General features: G+C 42.2%; 1 protein-coding gene and 1 long non-coding RNA gene across 12 annotated transcripts in view; one reads left to right on the top strand and one right to left on the bottom strand.

Annotated features, from left to right (window-relative positions):
* Nucleotides 1–10,931, top strand: part of MOB2 (MOB kinase activator 2) — a 120,190-nt gene extending 109,259 nt beyond the window's left edge. For all 8 annotated transcript variants that reach the window (XM_041129382.1, XM_030039941.2, XM_030039935.2 and 5 more), the window contains 3 exons: nt 197–290; nt 7,863–7,987; nt 9,600–10,931. In XM_041129382.1, coding sequence (XP_040985316.1) covers nt 197–290; nt 7,863–7,987; nt 9,600–9,910 — 530 coding nt within the window. In that variant the 3' untranslated portion in view covers nt 9,911–10,931. The remainder of the gene's footprint in view (nt 1–196; nt 291–7,862; nt 7,988–9,599) is intronic.
* Nucleotides 1–17,419, bottom strand: part of LOC115352185 — a 38,574-nt gene that overhangs the window by 5,565 nt on the left and 15,590 nt on the right. For 2 of the 4 annotated variants that reach the window (XR_003927013.1, XR_003927014.1), the window contains 2 exons: nt 7,798–8,302; nt 6,337–6,439 (listed from right to left, as the gene is read on the bottom strand). This is a non-coding gene — a long non-coding RNA (uncharacterized LOC115352185). Of the gene's footprint in view, nt 1–6,336; nt 6,440–7,023; nt 8,303–9,191; nt 9,601–17,419 lie in introns of those variants that run through there. The other 2 variants (XR_003927016.2, XR_003927015.1) reach the window with 2 other exon arrangements.

The raw sequence follows: 17,419 nt of genomic DNA, 5'->3' as shown, positions 1-17,419 counted from the left end.
AGAGCTTTCATTCTATGTACCTCTTTGTTTTGCAGTTCATCATTAGACTCGTTTAGCTAAATCATGTTTAAATTTGTATGCAAGCTCAAGACTCTGAGGTCACTTCACTTACTCTGTTTAAATAATTGTCTGGAGGATAACCAGTGTTTGAAAGTATTTTACTTCTGAATTTCTTTCCTTTGTGTTTATTTTTCAGCAACAACTTTCTTTCATCACATCAACTTACAGTATAGTACAATCTCAGAATTCTGTACAGGAGAGTCATGTCAGACCATGGCAGTGTGCAATACGTAAGTCAATTATTTACAACTGCAAGGTTTCCATGAAGTCTTCAGAGTTGCCTGGGGGAGAATATTGGTATGGGATGGCATTGGGCAAGTGTTTTACAGCAGATCTCTACTTAGTGAAAATGTGGCATCTGTACATCCTCCTTTCTCCCCTCAGCAGTGAATGGTGGTGGGAATCTGTTTTCGTGGAGGACTAGGACGAGAATCTTTGACTGTTCTGAGCTGTTTTTATAAGGTCAGATCAGAGAGGCACATTACCATGTGCGCAGCTTGCAGAGAGAGGGGAAGAAGAGCAAGGCAAAACTGTCCTTACTGGTAACAGTGCTGGGATTCCATAGAAGGCCAGGGAGGATAAACAAATTGCAAAAACCTCAGAGGGTGCTTTTGATAGCTGGAATGCTGACAGAGCACCAGGCTGCTGACGGATAACCTCTAGCCTGACGTGAGCCACTGGCTTTCTGCCCGAGCCCCTGGGCGTGGAGAACACAAGTAGCAGCTTTGCAAAGAGTAAGGAAAACCTTTTGGTTTGTCACTTTCCCCCTGTAGGACTTAGTAGACTTTTTAAACGTTGACTAGCTGTCACTTATGAAAGAAAGCTTTGTAGTTTTACTGTACATGGCGAGTATAAAAAAAGTTACCATAAACTTCTGCTCTTGATTAGCACAGTCTAACATGATGGAATATGAGATCCAGTTAAGTATGAATAAGCCTGCTGTGTTGTGGGTTTTTTTTCTCCAGCACATGTGTCGATAGGCCTTTTCTTCCCTCCTCTTGCATTTCCTGGGATTCATTTAGTTGAGATGGATTTTAAAACAGAAGACTGAGCAGTTAATGTTATAGTACATCAAATAAACATCCCAGGAAATGTATGCAACAGAACCAGAGCTCTATATTGTATCTCTGACAATAATTACGTAGTGCTTAGAAACGAATTCTTGGTTAATGTACTGGGCTATCTCGTACACTTGAAATTAATATCAGGGGCTTTTTTGAGAGCACTCTGAAGAATGTGAAGTGTATGGAGGATATTTTTGCATGTAAAAGTTGGAAAGATAACTGTCAGTAGAGAATTAAAGGCCATGCTAGGGACTTTGAGAGCAGGCTGGAACAGAAAGTAATAAATCTCTGCTGGACCCAGATGTTATCAAAGGGAGACAGCATGTCTCTAAATGAGAAATGGTGATCAGTAAGATGAGTATTTTGTTGACTCTTGCTCCCAAGCTTTCTCCTATTTTAATTCCTGATGTAGCAATGGCTGTCCAAAGGACTGAGTTTAACTGTTTATCCACTTGGCTGATGGGAAATAGTGGCTAAAAGGAGGTGGTGGTAGGGAACCTATGTAAGTGTCGCTCCATTCTGCTCTAGGGAGTCTTGAACAAGCATTCTTTGTAAGCAGTTTATGCTGCAGAATAAAGAAAGGAAGTGCCTGTAGGCAGCTCCAGCTCTAGTCTATATTTTTAGTGGTGAGGACTGATAGCAGAAGGTTCCTATCCTTTGTTTTGGAAAACTGAAAAATTGCACTATTCGGAAATAACAGGAAGCATGTCTACACTTGGGTGAAGCACTTGAAACGGTTTGTGTTTAGCTAAATCATAACAACTTAAGTATCTTCCTGTACTTGGGGGCAGATGACTGGTTCATGTTTGCAAACTGTAGGCTGCATACTTCATTCTTCTATCAAGTGTGTGGCGCTCTGAAAAAACCACAGAGGTGAGATCACCTAGCTACACACCTCAATACAGTTCAGCTTTGAAGGCCCTGTTCATAATTGTGTTCTCCAAATAGCTCTAATGACAATTTTGGATAATCCTTATCTTTATGTTCTGCCTTTCCTAGCTCTTCTCTTTTGGAGGAGTGTGGTGGGTTGACCCTGGCAGGACGCCAGATGCCCACCAAAGCTGCTCTATCACTCCCCCCCTCAGCTGGACAGGGGAGAGAAAATACAATGAAAGGCTCATTAGTTAAGGACAGGGAGAGATCACTCAGCAATTACCATCATGGGCAAAACAGACTCGACTGGGGGAAAATAAACTTCATTTATTACCAGTCGACCAGAGTAGGGTAATAAGAAATAAAACCAAATCTTAAAACACCTTCCCCCCACCCCTCCCTCCTTCCCGGGCTCAGCTCCACTCCCAGTTTTCTCCACCTCCTCTCCCCCAGCGGCACAGGGGGATGGGGAATGGGGGTTGTGGTCAGTTCACACGTTGTCTCTGCTGCTCCTTCCTCCTCAGGGGCAAGACTCCTCACTCTTCCCCTGCTCCAGCGTGGGGTCCCTCCCACAGGAGACAGTCCTCCATGAACCTCTCCAACGTGAGTCCTTCCCACGGGCTGCAGTTCTTCATGAACTGCTCCAGCGTGGGACTCTTCCATGGGCTGCAGTCCTTCAGGCACAGACTGCTCCAGCGTGGGTCCCCTGCGGGGTCACAAGTCCTGCCAGAAAACCTGCTCCAGCCTGGGCTCCTCTCTCCACGGGGCCACAGGTCCTGCCCAGAGCCTGCTCCAGCGCGGGCTTCCCACGAGGTCACAGCCTCCTTCGGGCATCCACCTGCTCCACCGTGGACCTCCCTGGTCTGCAGGGGGACAGCCTGCCTCACCATGGTCTTCCCCAGGGGCTGCAGGGGAATCTCTGCTCTGGTGCCTGGAGCACCTCCTCCCCTCCTTCTTCACTGACCTGGGGGTCTGAAAGGTTGTTTCTCTCACTCATTTTCACTTGTCTCTTTGGCTGCAATTGCTGCTGCATGGCAACATTTTCCCCCTTCTTAAATGTTATCCCAGAGGCGCTGCCACCATCACTGATGGGCTTGGCCTTGGCCAGCGGGGGGGTCCATCTTGGAGGTAGCTGGCATTGGCTCCATGGGACATAGGGGAAGCTTCTAGAAGCTTCTCACAGAAGCGAGCCCTGCACCCCTCCTGCTACCAAAACCTTGCCACGCAAACCCAATACAAAGAGATATGCCTAAATTGAACATGGACAACTGCCTCAAAGGTGCTCATTTGTTCATATCCAGTCATGACTATGATGCCCCCCCCCCCCCTTCTTTTTTTTAAGTCGTACCCTAATGAATAAGGTAAGGACATGCTTATTGTGTTGGAGAAACACCAGTTGATGTGATTTATTGTGCCTCAGACCTGTCTCCAGTATATAATGAGTACCACCTGAACATTAGAGTCAGTTGCTGATTCACCTGACGGATGCTCCAGATTTGACCTTCTGTTGCTGTGATGTCTCTGTTCAGGTACTTTGGAATAAAATAACATCCACCTATATTAGATTGCTACAGAATTACAGTACCTTGGAATAAGGGTGCAGTTTGCCATTTTTTTCAGTGCTGATTTCTCAGGTAGTTCAGTACGAAGGTCTGCGTTCTGCTCCTCTTTATGTTTTCCCTGCCCAGTTCTCTAAAGGGTGTTTTGGATCACACCGTTCCGGTCATACTAAGGCAGGCTTTTTGTATTTATGGTTGAGGTGGTGAAGTAACTATTGAGAACATGTTACTTGTCAAGTTACTTTGCATTCAAATGCACTGCAAATACTCAATCCTAAGTTCAGAGGATGTGCTGGCAAAATAAACACCAGTTGCAGTGAAATATTTGAGGTAACGTTTTAACATCTCGGAGAAGCTCCAGCCAACTGACAAACTGCAGACAGATGCAGCTTTCAGCCCTCTGTCAGATATATGAGATAGTACAGCCATCTGCACACATTAAGGAAGAGAATTTCTGCTTAGGGTCACTAAGAGACAACTGACCAAAACTTACTCTCCTAGTAGAACAGATGGAAGCATTTGCTGGCAAGGTGGGATAATGCCAAGAGAAATACCAGAATGGCCAGTTATCCTCAAAATTTAATGAGGGTGGCATGATTGTAACTTTGGGAATTATTTAATTTTGCTCATTAATATGTTTATCACTTGCTGTAAAGCAGGTACTATATTTTTAACACAGTATTTACTGTTTAGATTTAGTATGCTTTATAGCTTATTATTACACAAACTAGCTTTAAAGCATCATGAGCCATAAACTGGTTTTCTAGCTGACATTTGGGCAAACTTCTCAAAGTGCTGAAGTGCTGTTCATGAGACTGAGATTCCTGAGGCAGAAACCAAGGATGGATGCAAACTTCTAGGCAGATAAGAGTGAAAGGTCTCATTTTGGTCCAGTGAAATCCCTGAATTGATAATTCCTTATCACTCATTTTTTCTAATCTTACAATCTCCTTTCTCCTGCCTACCTTGCCCTTAGTGTCTCTGCGTATGGAGGGTGTTTCCTTCTAGAAAACTTAACTCAAACTTGCATGTTTTGCATTTTCTTGTATTTAAGTTCCCTGAGCTGTATGCTTCTACATGGTGGCTCCTTTCCCCCCGCCCCCATTGCTTTGCCCCTATCAAACCATCAAACCTTTTCCAAGTTGCTGACAAGCACTATATTAACTGCCCTTGCATTCCATACAATTTGCTATCCTGTTTTCTTCATAATACGTCTTTTGGTATTTCTAGCAGGACTGTCTCTCCTTCCTTTCCAGACCACATAATCTCCACAGCATTTGCCTTTCCCTCCTTCCAGAAGCTTTTTTTATATACTGGTGTAACTTCTGTTCTGCCTTGGCTTCTATGTCATCAACACAAACCCAGAATGTTTTAGAGGAAAAGGGGTTAAAATATATACATATGTTGAGATGCAGGACTGTGACTTCATATGTGTTATATTTTATTATTTGCATCATAGGCTTTTCTCTGTTAAACCCATAGTCATTTCTCTCTGAGATTTAGAATGGAGCTGCAAATTCCTCATGCTTTCAATACTGGGGAAGTTGAAATCCGCCAGAACTTTACATAGGAAATAAAATAATCAAAATCTGTATCATGTGAGCACTTTTTGAAAAGTGCCTTTAAGTGTCACCTTCTTGTCCTTTCTGCTTCCCATCCATTGCCTAATTTGGGACTGTACTGTCACAGTGCCAGTGCTGGAATGCAGTTAGGCTTCAGTGCCCAAGCGAGCCCTTTGATGGCCCCAACCTGCTTCCTATCTGGTTAAGGGAGATAACTCCAGCAGGGGTGGGAGCTGTGTACCAGGTGCGAGATGTTCGTGGCATGTCAGGGGCTCCTCTCTTCGTCCAAGACCTGTGAAGACTCTGTTCACAGCACTTGAAACATGAGGAAGACATGATTCTAATCAACAGGACAATCCTTGTAGTTACCCCCTTACTCTTAATGATTCTTCTTTTAAATTCCTATTTTGCATAATTAGCCTAATTTTCAAGGAAAGGCAAAAAGGGTATGCAGTGGGATGTTACAACAGATTTATTCACTTATATTTTCATGTAAGTGAACTTGTACAGTTGCCAAACTGTTTCTTTTAACTAAAATCTAATTACTCAGATTCATTTTTGCGCCTAAGGGCAACTCTAAACTATGCTTTCTATCTTGCAGTTGAGGATTTCTGCAGCATCAGAAAACTGCTGAGGTACAGACAGTCCAATCTGCTTCTCCTCTTGGCAACAAGCATTGTCTTAAGACCCAAAATAAGTCTGAGTTGCCTAGAACTGTCTTGCTCCAGCTTACTGCAAGACTAGACAAATGAGGTAGCTTGTGTTTGTGCACTACATTGTGTAATTCCTTATATGTGGATTGTATAAAGGAAGTAAGCAGTGATGAACAGTCTATGCCTAAGGGCTCAAATGATAGTTTTGATGCCTGACATAGCTGTATAAAGAGCTTTTAACTCCTGCTGTTTTCATCCACTTGCTCACCTTTTTATGTCCTTCTGCAGCCAATCCTGCTCTCTCTAGTAAACAACAGCGTGACCAAGCACCACATGCTGAAAATGAGCTGAAAGAAAAATCCTAAATGTTAAGTGTCTGCAGAACTAGTTTTCAGTTGCCTTTCCTCTCTTAAAGTTTGAACTACTAATTTCTGCAGCTTCCTCTTGTTTTCATATGGTTGGGGCATGAACAGTGTCTTCACCTCACCGCCCGCAAGGTCCCTGAAGAATCTTTCAGGGCAATGAAAACACATTGTAAATGAAAACTTTTCAGTTGCTACTTAACATTTTTCTTCAGTTGCTTCAGGACTGTTCTGCTGGTCAGTATGCATAAAGCTTCACTTTCCAAGTGGCACGTATAGATCCTTCCAGTTCAATGCAGTCTATACCTGTTAGGCACAGAAAAAACATTTAATCTTTATCTTCCATGCAAAAAAAAAAAAAAAAAAAGTGCAAAGGTGGCTAAATGTCACGCTGAAGAGATACTTTGTTTAGGGCTACACTGAGGCTTGTTTAGTGATTTGTGTGAGGAATGTCAAATAACAGATCGTTAGCCAACAGCAGCAGAGTTGGAGCTGAATAGACAGGCAAAAAATGGTACCCTGGCTTTTTGGGCTGATGTGTTGGGTGAGGTGTTCTGATGCTCAAACCACTTCTAAGGGCAGTCAGCAAACCCCACCTATGCTGTGTTCTGGGAAGACCAATACAATGGATTTCTTATCAGTTCCATAATGATACAGGACTGTGCCTGGAGCTTAAACTGTTTGAAGGAAGAGTTCAGGAACTGGAACGCAAGACATCTCTAATGTGACATTGGCAAAAAAAAAAAAAAAAGGCGTTTTTCCAAATTCCTTATCTGTAAAACATTTCTCGCTACATGCGCCTAATGTGATGGATAGCTGTTTCTGGTAACAGTTAGAGGTGCTTTAATTAACTGTGACTGAAAGAAAAAAAAAAAAAAAAAGCAACAGACCTTCAGTGCTTTTGTAGCCTTCAGATTCTCTGTCAGGTGAGGGATGGCTGCAGTTAATCAAGATTATGGTTAACTGATTGAATTATGGTTGCTTTTGAAGAGCCAGGCAATATGCTAATGTCTCCTGTTCCTTAAGATCCAAAAGGATTATTCACTGTTGGCAGAGTCAAATGTAAATTCAGATGGTTTTGGGCGTCTGTAACTGTAACCAAAGGAGCAGAGTTCAAAGGCATGCTGGAAGGGATGTGCAGAAGGGTCCTGAAAACCTTCCCCATACTGGATTTTGGAACAGGATTTGTAGTGCTTAAAAATGCTGCCAGTACTGCAGAGCACCAGCTTGAAAAGGCTGGTGTTTTGGAGCCACCTTCTGTCTGTTTAATAATACTACACTACAAGACTAATTTATGTTTTGTGATGTTAAGCATCAGAAGATCACCAATTTATCACTGTGCAATGTTGTTGCCCTTTAAAAATAGTTATATAATGCTTTCCTGTACAGTTCTATAGACTGTATGTACACCCTCAGTCTGTCATGGACAGGGAGTTACTGCTGCCTCAGTAGAGCTCCTCTCCGTGAAGACTTGTCAGCAGGCTTTCTGTGCTTGGTACCACTACCTGCACTCTTGACTAAATTGGTAGGGAGAAACAAAACTGGCTAACAGAAATTCAAGGGTTTAGATGTAGAAATATACCCTGAGGTGAATCTCTTCTGTAGCAGCTATGTCGTATTTTGGTAATGTTGCAGCTGTTGTTTTATATTATTTAGACGCTAACCTCTTAAAGGAGTTGAGCTGAGGAGCCAAGGCATAATCTGGTGACACTGTCAATTCTCTCCACAGACAGTACTACTGGTATGATGAGCGGGGAAAGAAGATCAAGTGCACTGCTCCTCAGTATGTTGACTTCGTCATGAGTTCCGTGCAGAAGCTAGTGACAGATGAGGACGTCTTTCCAACAAAATACGGTATGTCTGCTTTTGGACAGGTGCTTCCAGCAGCTCTTTGCAGATGCCGTAAGTAAGGTGAAAGTTGGCATTCAGCATACGTATTAATAATACCAGACAGCTTTCTCACTTGTTTGTTTGATGGTTTGTTTTTGGGTTTTTGTTTTGTTGTTTTTTTTTTTTTAAGGGAGATTTTAAGTTTGGTTCATTCTTGCAGTAAGAAAGACTTGCACTGTTGGCATATGAACTAGGGTGAAAGTCTCAAAATCCTGTCCCCTTGGCTTGTATTTCATCATCGGTACATATTTTTCTTCAAGGATTTTGAGATCTTCTAGCCTGTATTCAGAGAGGATAAAAATTTGAAAATTGTCAGCATGTATGTGTTCAATACAGCCTGCTGCTAGTAAAATTTAACCTTGCTGTTTTACTATTTCCCTTAGAGCCCTGATGCATTAAGGGGGAAATAAATTGGATTGCCAGGAATATGGCTTGTCTTCTTGCCCAACCAGGCCTTGTTTTGCAGATTGTTTGCAGTCTCCCTTCCCTTCCAAAGATTAAATAAGAATGTGATTTTTAAGAATTGAAAAGCAATAGGAAAGTAATTTTAATTCAAATTTGTATCCTAACAAGATTGCTACATGCAATACCTTTGGTTAAGGGGAAGAAAACAGAGACCTGAAGTTATTGTAGGTGGGCTTAATAAGGACTAAAAGCAGCTGGCTTCTTGAGCCACTTCAGATAATTGGGGAACTAGGACATTACAATATAGCAAACGTTAAGCTAGTAGCCTTTGCTTACACGCATCTTGATCTGGAAAGAGGCAGTATCTAGTAAGCCAGCTGAAGTTGACTTTTTTTGCTTTTAATATGGTTGTTCAAGGGCAATGAGGGCATTTCATGCAAGTGGTTTGTCTGTGTGGCCAAGGTGTACTTTAGACCAGTAACTTACTTCGTATCATGCATCATGCACAGGACAGCAGGTGTTGCTTTTTGCTTGCCTCAGTTTCACTTTCAGTGTTACCAAAGTAGTTGTCCAATAATTGTCTTTTGCTGTGCAGGCACAGTACTGCTCCAGCAAGCACAATTTGAGCTGCACCTGACAGAAGGCACCCAGTATTTCCTTCCATTTCTTTTCCCATTTGATATAATTTCAACAATGAAATGAGTGAAGTCATTATATACAGTTAGTCAAACTGCTGCATACTTCCAAGGCCTGTGTACCTTACCTTCCATTTCAGGATCTGGGAATTGGTCTCCCAAGCATTATGTACTTCCAGGGGAAAAATCTGCTATTCCTGGACAAACTAGATAAGGACTGAGAAGAGCCTCTTATTAGTTTCACAGCCAGTAACAGAAAACGTTCTGGTTTTAAAGAATGATTACACTTGCTTCCTGATTTTTTGAACCCTTAAGGTTTAAAACTTAACTTCAAATGAAAATGCTTAAAACCTCCTTAGATTCTTCCCCTGAATTCCTGTAAAAAGAAGGTAAGAGGATGATACAGGGCCCACAAGCTGTCTGCTGTATAAGGCGGGCTAGTTGCTCTTACCCGCAGCTCAGCCCAAACAAATGCTGCTGTGGGGCTGAAGGTGAGTGGCTGGAGCTATTATGGTGCTTCTCCATCTTCCTTTCAGGCAAGGAATTCCCAAACTCATTTGAGTCCCTAGTGAAGAAGATCTGCAAGTACCTGTTCCATGTGCTGGCCCATATCTACTCCTCACACTTTAAGGAGACTTTGGCACTGGAGCTGCACGGACATTTAAACACACTCTACACACACTTTATCCTATTCATCAGGGAGTTCAACCTTGTGGACCCTAAAGAGACCACCATCATGGACGACCTCACAGAGGTCCTCTGCAGCAGCAGTGGGAGCAGCAGTAACGGGAGCGGCAATGGGAGCAGCAACAGCGCAGGAGCACAGAACCATGTGAAAGAGAGATGAGCCCTCCGACAGGATCAAAACTAACATTAAAAACAATATTATATATTCTGTGTGTATGTGTATGTATATGTTCAGATATACATACAGACATATACAGCAATGAAAGCAATTATGCTGCCACCACCGGACGTGTAGTCGTATGGGACTGTACGGAGCTTTGGTTTAATGGGCCGCCTGGCAAGAAGTTGCACCAGTTTTATTTTATTTTCTGTCCGCTCCTCCTTTTACTTATGCAGATGGATGATGAGTGCTGTTTTTATAGAAGAGCCAAGCTTGAGTGTGGGGCCACTCTTGTTTTTTTGGTTGGGTTTTTTTTTTTTTTTCTTCTTTTTTTGTTTGTTTGTTTGGTTGTTTTTTTGTTTTTCTTTCTTTGGTCTTGAGTGCAAGCCCTTTGTCTTTCTAGGATGGTGGTCCTGCCATTTAAAAAATATCTATTATATTATAAGAAGTGACTTTTACTTTGAAGTGGCTTAAAATGCAGATTTGTTTGGGTTGTTTTTTGGGGGTGGGGGTGGTTTTTTGGTTTGGTTTTACATAGACTGCCCCTTACCCTGCCAAAAACTCCCCAGTTGAGTGCATCTTGCCCTTTGTAAGCTTGGAATGGGAAGAAACTCCTGGCTTGACTAGAGTAGCAACTAGAGGCTTGCCATGTGTGGGAAGTGGGCATGATTCTCCAGTTGTCCCATCTACCTGGTCACAACATGTGAGCATGCAAGAGGATCCACAAGCCTTTCTGCTTATTGCTCCTACAACGTATATACTCTTTTCTCTGCTCCCCTGCTTCCTCTTTTCCCAGGCACACCTCTACAAACAAAAAAGAGTAAGATGACTGGAGTGCAAAACCCATGTGCAAGAGCCACCACCATTTGCTTCCCATTGAACAGAGGCCCGGGGAGGAGGGAGAAGGGTACATCAAGTCAGTCACCGCCTGTGCTAGAAAGATGGCTGTTGGCATAAAATTATATTGTTGGCTTATTTTAGTTCATCTGTTCTATAATAATAAAAACAAATCTATCAGCCACAAGCTTTGTTTTTGTGTTTGCAGCGTCACAAGTCAGTGGAATCCATCCATACAGCTTCCCTTTCACCACTGAATGGTGTTAGCCCTGTTGTCAGCCAGCTTTATAAATAATTGTTTGTCTTCTACTCCATCAGCTTACATTTATAATGAATTCCTTGCTCTTTCTGGCAGTGCTAAGATGCTCCTTCCTCCCCAGGTAAGCTGAAGATAAGCACTCCAAAGATAAGCAACACTTAAGCGTGGGTTTCCTCTTTGTATATACTTAAATTCTGCAAATGTAGTGGGGTCCTGGATATTTTGCAGCTAATATTGTATCACAGTATCTGTGGGTACAGTATTGTACCAATATTGTATCTGGACAGTGATACTGCTCTTTCCTTCACATTTCCACTGCATTCTTGCATTCAGCATTTCCAGCTGGGAAAATGCCAAATTTTTGCTTGCAGTTATGCATCTATCAATCAAATTTGTGGCAGCCTGTCAGAATTGTTACTGGTTTTGGTCATTATCCTGAGGTATATACATCATTAATAACTGACCTGGCATGAATCCTAGAAAGTTTTCCTGAAGAAGGTCTGTAACTGTAGTAAAAGTCAGTAGAGGGAAGGGAAGGGAAGGAGAGCAAATGCAAAGAAAAAAGAGAAGGCGAAACATGAGCAAGAAAGGAGGTAAAAAGAGAAAAAGCACAAACAAGAAAAAAGCTTGTAAAGAAGTGTGCAAGAGCAACAACAGATAAAGGAAGAAAAATGCGCAAGTGAGAAAAACAGCAAGTCATCATAAAAGTGAGACAAAAAGAGCAAAAAAAGCATGAGCATAGGAGAAGTGAAGCGTAGGAGTGAGTGAGAGAAAATGACCTCAAACTTTGTGAGCCCAGACTTGTCCTCTGTTGTTTATTTCCAGGGTACCTTGTGAACTTGCAGGCAAGTGTGCTGGAGTCTCGCTGACCTGCTCATCTGGGTGCTGTTAACACAGGCTGTTCAAGAGCACTCCTTCCCACCCTGTCCTCCTGCTATGGCCTCCATATCCAGACAAATATTCCCATTCAGTCTCCATTCACACTGATGTAAGCCTTTCCATTACAATTCCCTTAAACTAGTGTCTGAAGGGAAAACCAGAGGTCAGCAGAAGCTCTCAGAGCAATACCATTTGTAAGGCCTCTGTGCTACCTGCAATGAGAGCATACAGTAGAGTTCAAGGTAAGAAAGTAATAGGAAGAACAACAATCCAAACCCAGGTATTTCTGGTAATTTATTATCTACTTGTAAAAATGCATTTGCAGTCTTAATTCTGAAAGACTACTTAGAAATGATAACATGTTTGGGAAAGGTTTGACTTGAACAAGAGGCAGTTCAACTCTCTCTGGCAAGACTTAGTTACACCTCATAAGTTTGAGATCACAACACAGTGATATCTGTATCAAATGCAAGGGTGACTATACCTTAGCTTCCCATAGGAGAACTGACAGAACCTTGTAGGAAGTCTGGGAACCCATGTATTGATGCAAAGCAGCAAACCATTAATTCAGCTACCATGAGAACAGTGAAGTACCACAGTACCTCTAGAAGAGCCTGCTGTTGTTAATGGCAGCTGTCCTGAGTTTACTCTGCAGATGTTTGATATTCCTGAAAGCATAGATGCTTCATCTAGCAGGGTAATCTTTATATTTTACAAGCAGTTGACAAGAACACAAATAATGAATCCTATTTTAGTGTAGCCTGTCTTGTTGGGTTTAGCAGTGGGCATAAGGAAAACACTGCAATAGCGCCAACACTAATGTTCTTTCTGTCAGGACTAAGTGTTACTGTAAAGCTCAGCCTCAAGGCATCCAAGCATATTTCAGAGGTTCCTGAATTATGCTATAGTAACATTAGATACAGAAATGCCACTAAGTCTTCAAACTCTGCTTGGTTGATGCTACTGAAGCCTGTCAGTGACTTTCTATGCTTGCAATATGTCACTGACTATCCATGCTGTAAGCACTGAGCCTGAATCCCCCTTTATCTAAAAGACAGGCTTAGGTCTTCTAACACTGAGATCATCATATTGCTGCTTTAAATGTGTTTTGTAATTATTTGTTTAAAACTCTGTCAGAACAGGAGACACTTTAATTATGCTATATTCAGCTCCCCCTCCTGCCCTAAACTTCATGACATACCATACCATTGTTTAAGGGTTGCTAAATAAATAAAACCCACAAAACACCCCAGAAAAATAACCAAACACTGCTAGAAGATGCCTTTCAAACTATCCACCCACCCCACCTCCTGGCATGCAGGCCTTGCCTTGTCAAACTCTCAGCTTTACATCTGCCGTTGCAGAATCCCTAACCAACTTTCAGGCTTAAAACCATTGCAATGAGCACAAGCTGTAACAGGGCTAAAGTCCTTCCCATAAAACCAACAATAGGCATATGTTATGTTTTGTAGGATTCTGTTCCTGACATTTGGTGCTGTGGACACACGACTGATGTGCTAAAGAGCTGAGGTTGCATAAATTTATAGCAAAAGTGAAATGCTATGGCACACAAACTCCCCCCCCCCCCCCCGCATTTTAATCATTATCAGTAAGTCTTTGAGGCTGCAGTGTCCTTAGGAAATCCAAGCATAAGAAGTGTTTGTAAATAAAAACAGGAGGAAAATAATTTCTTCGTACATGCCATCTGGAATAAATACCAGCAGCAGGTAAGCAAGCACCAAGGTCAGCATCTTGCATCCATTATGTGGGCTACCTCTGTTCATTCACAGGAATGGGACACAGGAACAGTGCTACCAAGTCTTCCACACAGAGAAACACCCACCTTTAGCTTTGACCTCAAGGCAATGACGCTGTGTAGAGATCACAGGACCAGCTTCACCCCAACCCTAAGACAGGTCCTGAAGTGGCAACCTGGAAGTTGAGTCAGCCATCTTGTATTTCAGTCCTGCAAAATCAGAGCTACGCCCTTCTTTCTTGCCTGAGAATTGTAGAAAGTTATCAAGTCTGAGATCCGATAGAGCACACTCATTTTATATATGAATAGCAACCTCTTAGCCAAGAATTTTTAGAAAATCGACCTTGCTTCCTATGGAACACTTTTCTGGCAAGAAGATCTGAGGAGGGAGAAAGATCTGTTCTGGCTCTGAGGTACCACTAGTTCTGGCCAAACATGCCAAGGTGCTCCTGAAAGTGATCGGGAGCTAAAGGTAGATGCTGTCAGGTAACAATTAGCTCCTGCACATTAGCAGAAGACTAAAAGACTGTCACAGAAACAAGCAATCCCATAAAAGAACAAGCCAACTTTATGAGCGCTTACTAAATATGCTGTTGTCATACAAAGCCACGCTCCATCAAACAAGCCCTTACTTGCATCTGTCATGTAACTTGTCCCAGCCAATCCTTAGCTCACCATTTCAGCTGTTTGTTAACAGAAGGACTTGAATCCAGAAATACTCTTCCATTATCTAAATTGAGGACACACGAATAGGTTGTTGTTTTAATTCTGTTCAAACCTACTAAACAAATGAAACCAATGTTTGTGTCTGTAGCACAAATGGCAACACCAGACAGTTTAAATCTCATTCTAATGCCTGGGTGCTGGCACTAGTTAGAGCACGGAGTTCAGTATGGCTAAATTATCTGTGCTGCTGTGGCAATACTGGTGCCTGAATACAAGCTCAGTACCTGAAAGATTTAAAGACAGATCTGGTATCTTTACATGATATAGCTATATGCAGTCCAGACAAATCCCAATATTCCCAGTAGAACTGATGATATAAAGTGAGAAAACCACCAAAGAGCTGGCAAAAATCCCTCAGTGTGCTAATGGATTCTCCATTCTTTTTCATGGACAGAAGAACTGTTCTGGTTGTGACCACTAACATGAACAATAAGACTTTTCAAAGCTAGGTTAGCATGTGACTCAGAGAAAACAAATTGTTGTGGCCAAGCACTCAGATGAGAGAACATTCAGAGAGCTTTCTCTAGCCAAAAAAAAAAAAAAAAAAAAAAAAAAAGGACTAGCCTCACTTCTCTATGTGTCATCATCTGCTAATTCTTTTCATTATATCTATAAAAGAAGCATTAAAATACTCTGATGCTTTCCCATACACCAATGCAGACAGTTCACATTCTCTCAGAAAGTGGTGCAGGGTCCCTTACATAAAACTCCTCCTCCTTTTAATGGTCTCTGGGATAATTCAAAAGCAAGGGTACAAAGAGTCTGGGCTAGACAGCCCTTCCGCTCAGTGGAGAGCAACCCTCTGCAACATCAGCTCAGATACAGAAAGGTCAAATGCCATCTCACAAAGGACTTGGGCTTCTGAGAAGCCACTGCTTCAACCTGACATCAGTAAGGCTTAGAAGACACTTGCCCTGAAGCAAGTACTGCCCTCAAGGACTGCAAAAGGAAACCTAAACAAGGAAAACAAACTGGTCCTTGGCACCAGTCACTAATTTAACTACCACACTGAACCAAGGAAATGGTCCAGGGTTCCCCCAGAAGGGCTTTCATGCCAGTGTACAAGGAGTTGAAGGTGAATACTCGGTCTGATAAAGAAAAGAAAGGTTGCACAGCTTTCCAGTACTGCATACTCATTAGACCCCATAAGGCCACAGAGAGCAGTTAGAGTCCTGTTCTGCTTCTTTCTGCATGGACTGAATTCCTTTAGGAAAGACTTCTACTTGAAAGCTCTATTTCCAAACAGATGAGATTTCCTAAATGACTTTTTTCCCCCCTCTTAATTACACTTGACCAAGTATCAAACACAAAAACCTGACTTCCATAGGATTCACTCCCAAAATAATCTCAAGGAATATTCTTTCTGTTCCTAAGCATCAAAGCTTATGGAGTAGTTTGGGTAGAAGAGCTAACTCTCATATGAAGTCTGGTAGACAATGAGATAGCTATTAACACAGAAATTCATCCCAATTCTCTGTCTTGGCCAGCCTGGGGGTTTTGTGTAGTTTTATTGCAAGCTAATGCTAGAGTCTTTACTGTTTCTGTCATGACAGAGTGCAGAGAGGCAGACAGTATGTCTGGTTTTGGATGACTAAACATAAGGGATAATTTTACTTTGCAAGGTGGAAATACATTGATTTTTAAAGTCTTCTGTAACAAATTTGGAGACACTGGTATTGCAGACAGCCTATTAATCTGCCTATTAAAAGAATTTACTTCTGTGAATAAGAAGAACCCTGTGCTTGGCTCCACTTAAAAAGGATAATCCAGAACAGAACTGGAAACTGACACTGAATAATAATCCAAGATTTTCACAGTTACCTGAAATCTATATAAAACCTGTAACAGAAAGAACTCCGTGTCCTTTTCAGCCAGGTTTACTGACACTTAACAATTTAGGAAGGTTAATTTGAATCCTTGTGGCTATAAAACCTGTCTCAGCAGGTGTGAATATGAGAAGCAGAAGACAAATTGTGCCTAAAGACCAGCTGTACTCACTGCAGCAGAATTGTGAAAACTTTAGCTACTTTAAGAACATTTTCAAGACAGCACAAATAATAATAAATGTCTTTGAATAATCTTTCTTACTAGTCTAAAAACTGTTTTAAACTGGTTTAAATGAAATCTACAGAACAGATGCTGTGCTGTGATCAGAGTGTCACAGTCCCGGCATGTGAAAAGGACTGCAGCTCCGACAGGTAGTTCCTAGCAAATCTTAAAACAAGATATGCATCAAGACCTCAATATTATTCATCACTGTAAATTCATTCATTGTTATGCCACTGACACTCATGGTCTGCAGAACAGCAAAGAACCAATACTTCCTTGAATTTGCACCTATTGACCCAGTAAGGTTTGTGCAGGAAGTCCCTCATTTCACTCACAGAAGGATGACATGAGGAAGCAGATAGGAAGGCAGTCAGGCACTGCAAACCAACATATGTCGGCATCCTGCTGCCAAACAGAAATCACAATTTGAAGCCAAAACACTTGGGAAGAATCAGATGAAATCTATAGAGCAACAGAAAGCAGACACACAGTTCCCAGCTGGACAGGTAAGGCTCCTTCCATGTGAGATTTTCAACTACAAAGCCACTACTTTCAGGGCTTAAGTTCAGGGCTTAAGCCAGATCAGTTCAAGCTCACACAAAGCTCAGTACTGAGGCACCAGAAGACTACATAGTGTCACCCGAATTGCAAAGCTTAGCCCCTTGCAATTGCAAGCAATTCTGCAATGGATGTTCAGCACAGAGATACAGGGCATGTCTGCATCCTACGCTCCCAGCCACAAACTCCCCATTGCACGCCGTGACGGACTGAAGGTCAAAAGCCACACTTACAACATGCTGCAGGAAAGAACAGGAGATGCTCAGGGAATGATCAGTACCCTGCCCTGCTCCAAATCGAGCAGAGCTGAGTCTGAACCTCCTTGTTGAGCAACTACTGGGCTACCTGGCAAAGGGAACCGTGCTGTGTTGTACGTGCAGATAAGGTAGCTCAAGTGGAGTCACTGAAGAGGGAACGTGCATTTTGCAGACCTTCACAGGAATGC

The sequence above is a fragment of the Aquila chrysaetos genome, chromosome 16 (genome assembly GCF_900496995.4).
Source record: "Aquila chrysaetos chrysaetos chromosome 16, bAquChr1.4, whole genome shotgun sequence".
In the NCBI taxonomy this organism is placed as follows: Eukaryota; Metazoa; Chordata; class Aves; order Accipitriformes; family Accipitridae; genus Aquila; species Aquila chrysaetos.
The sequence above is the reverse complement of the archived record's forward strand: the minus strand, read 5'-3'. Positions and strand labels throughout refer to the sequence as shown.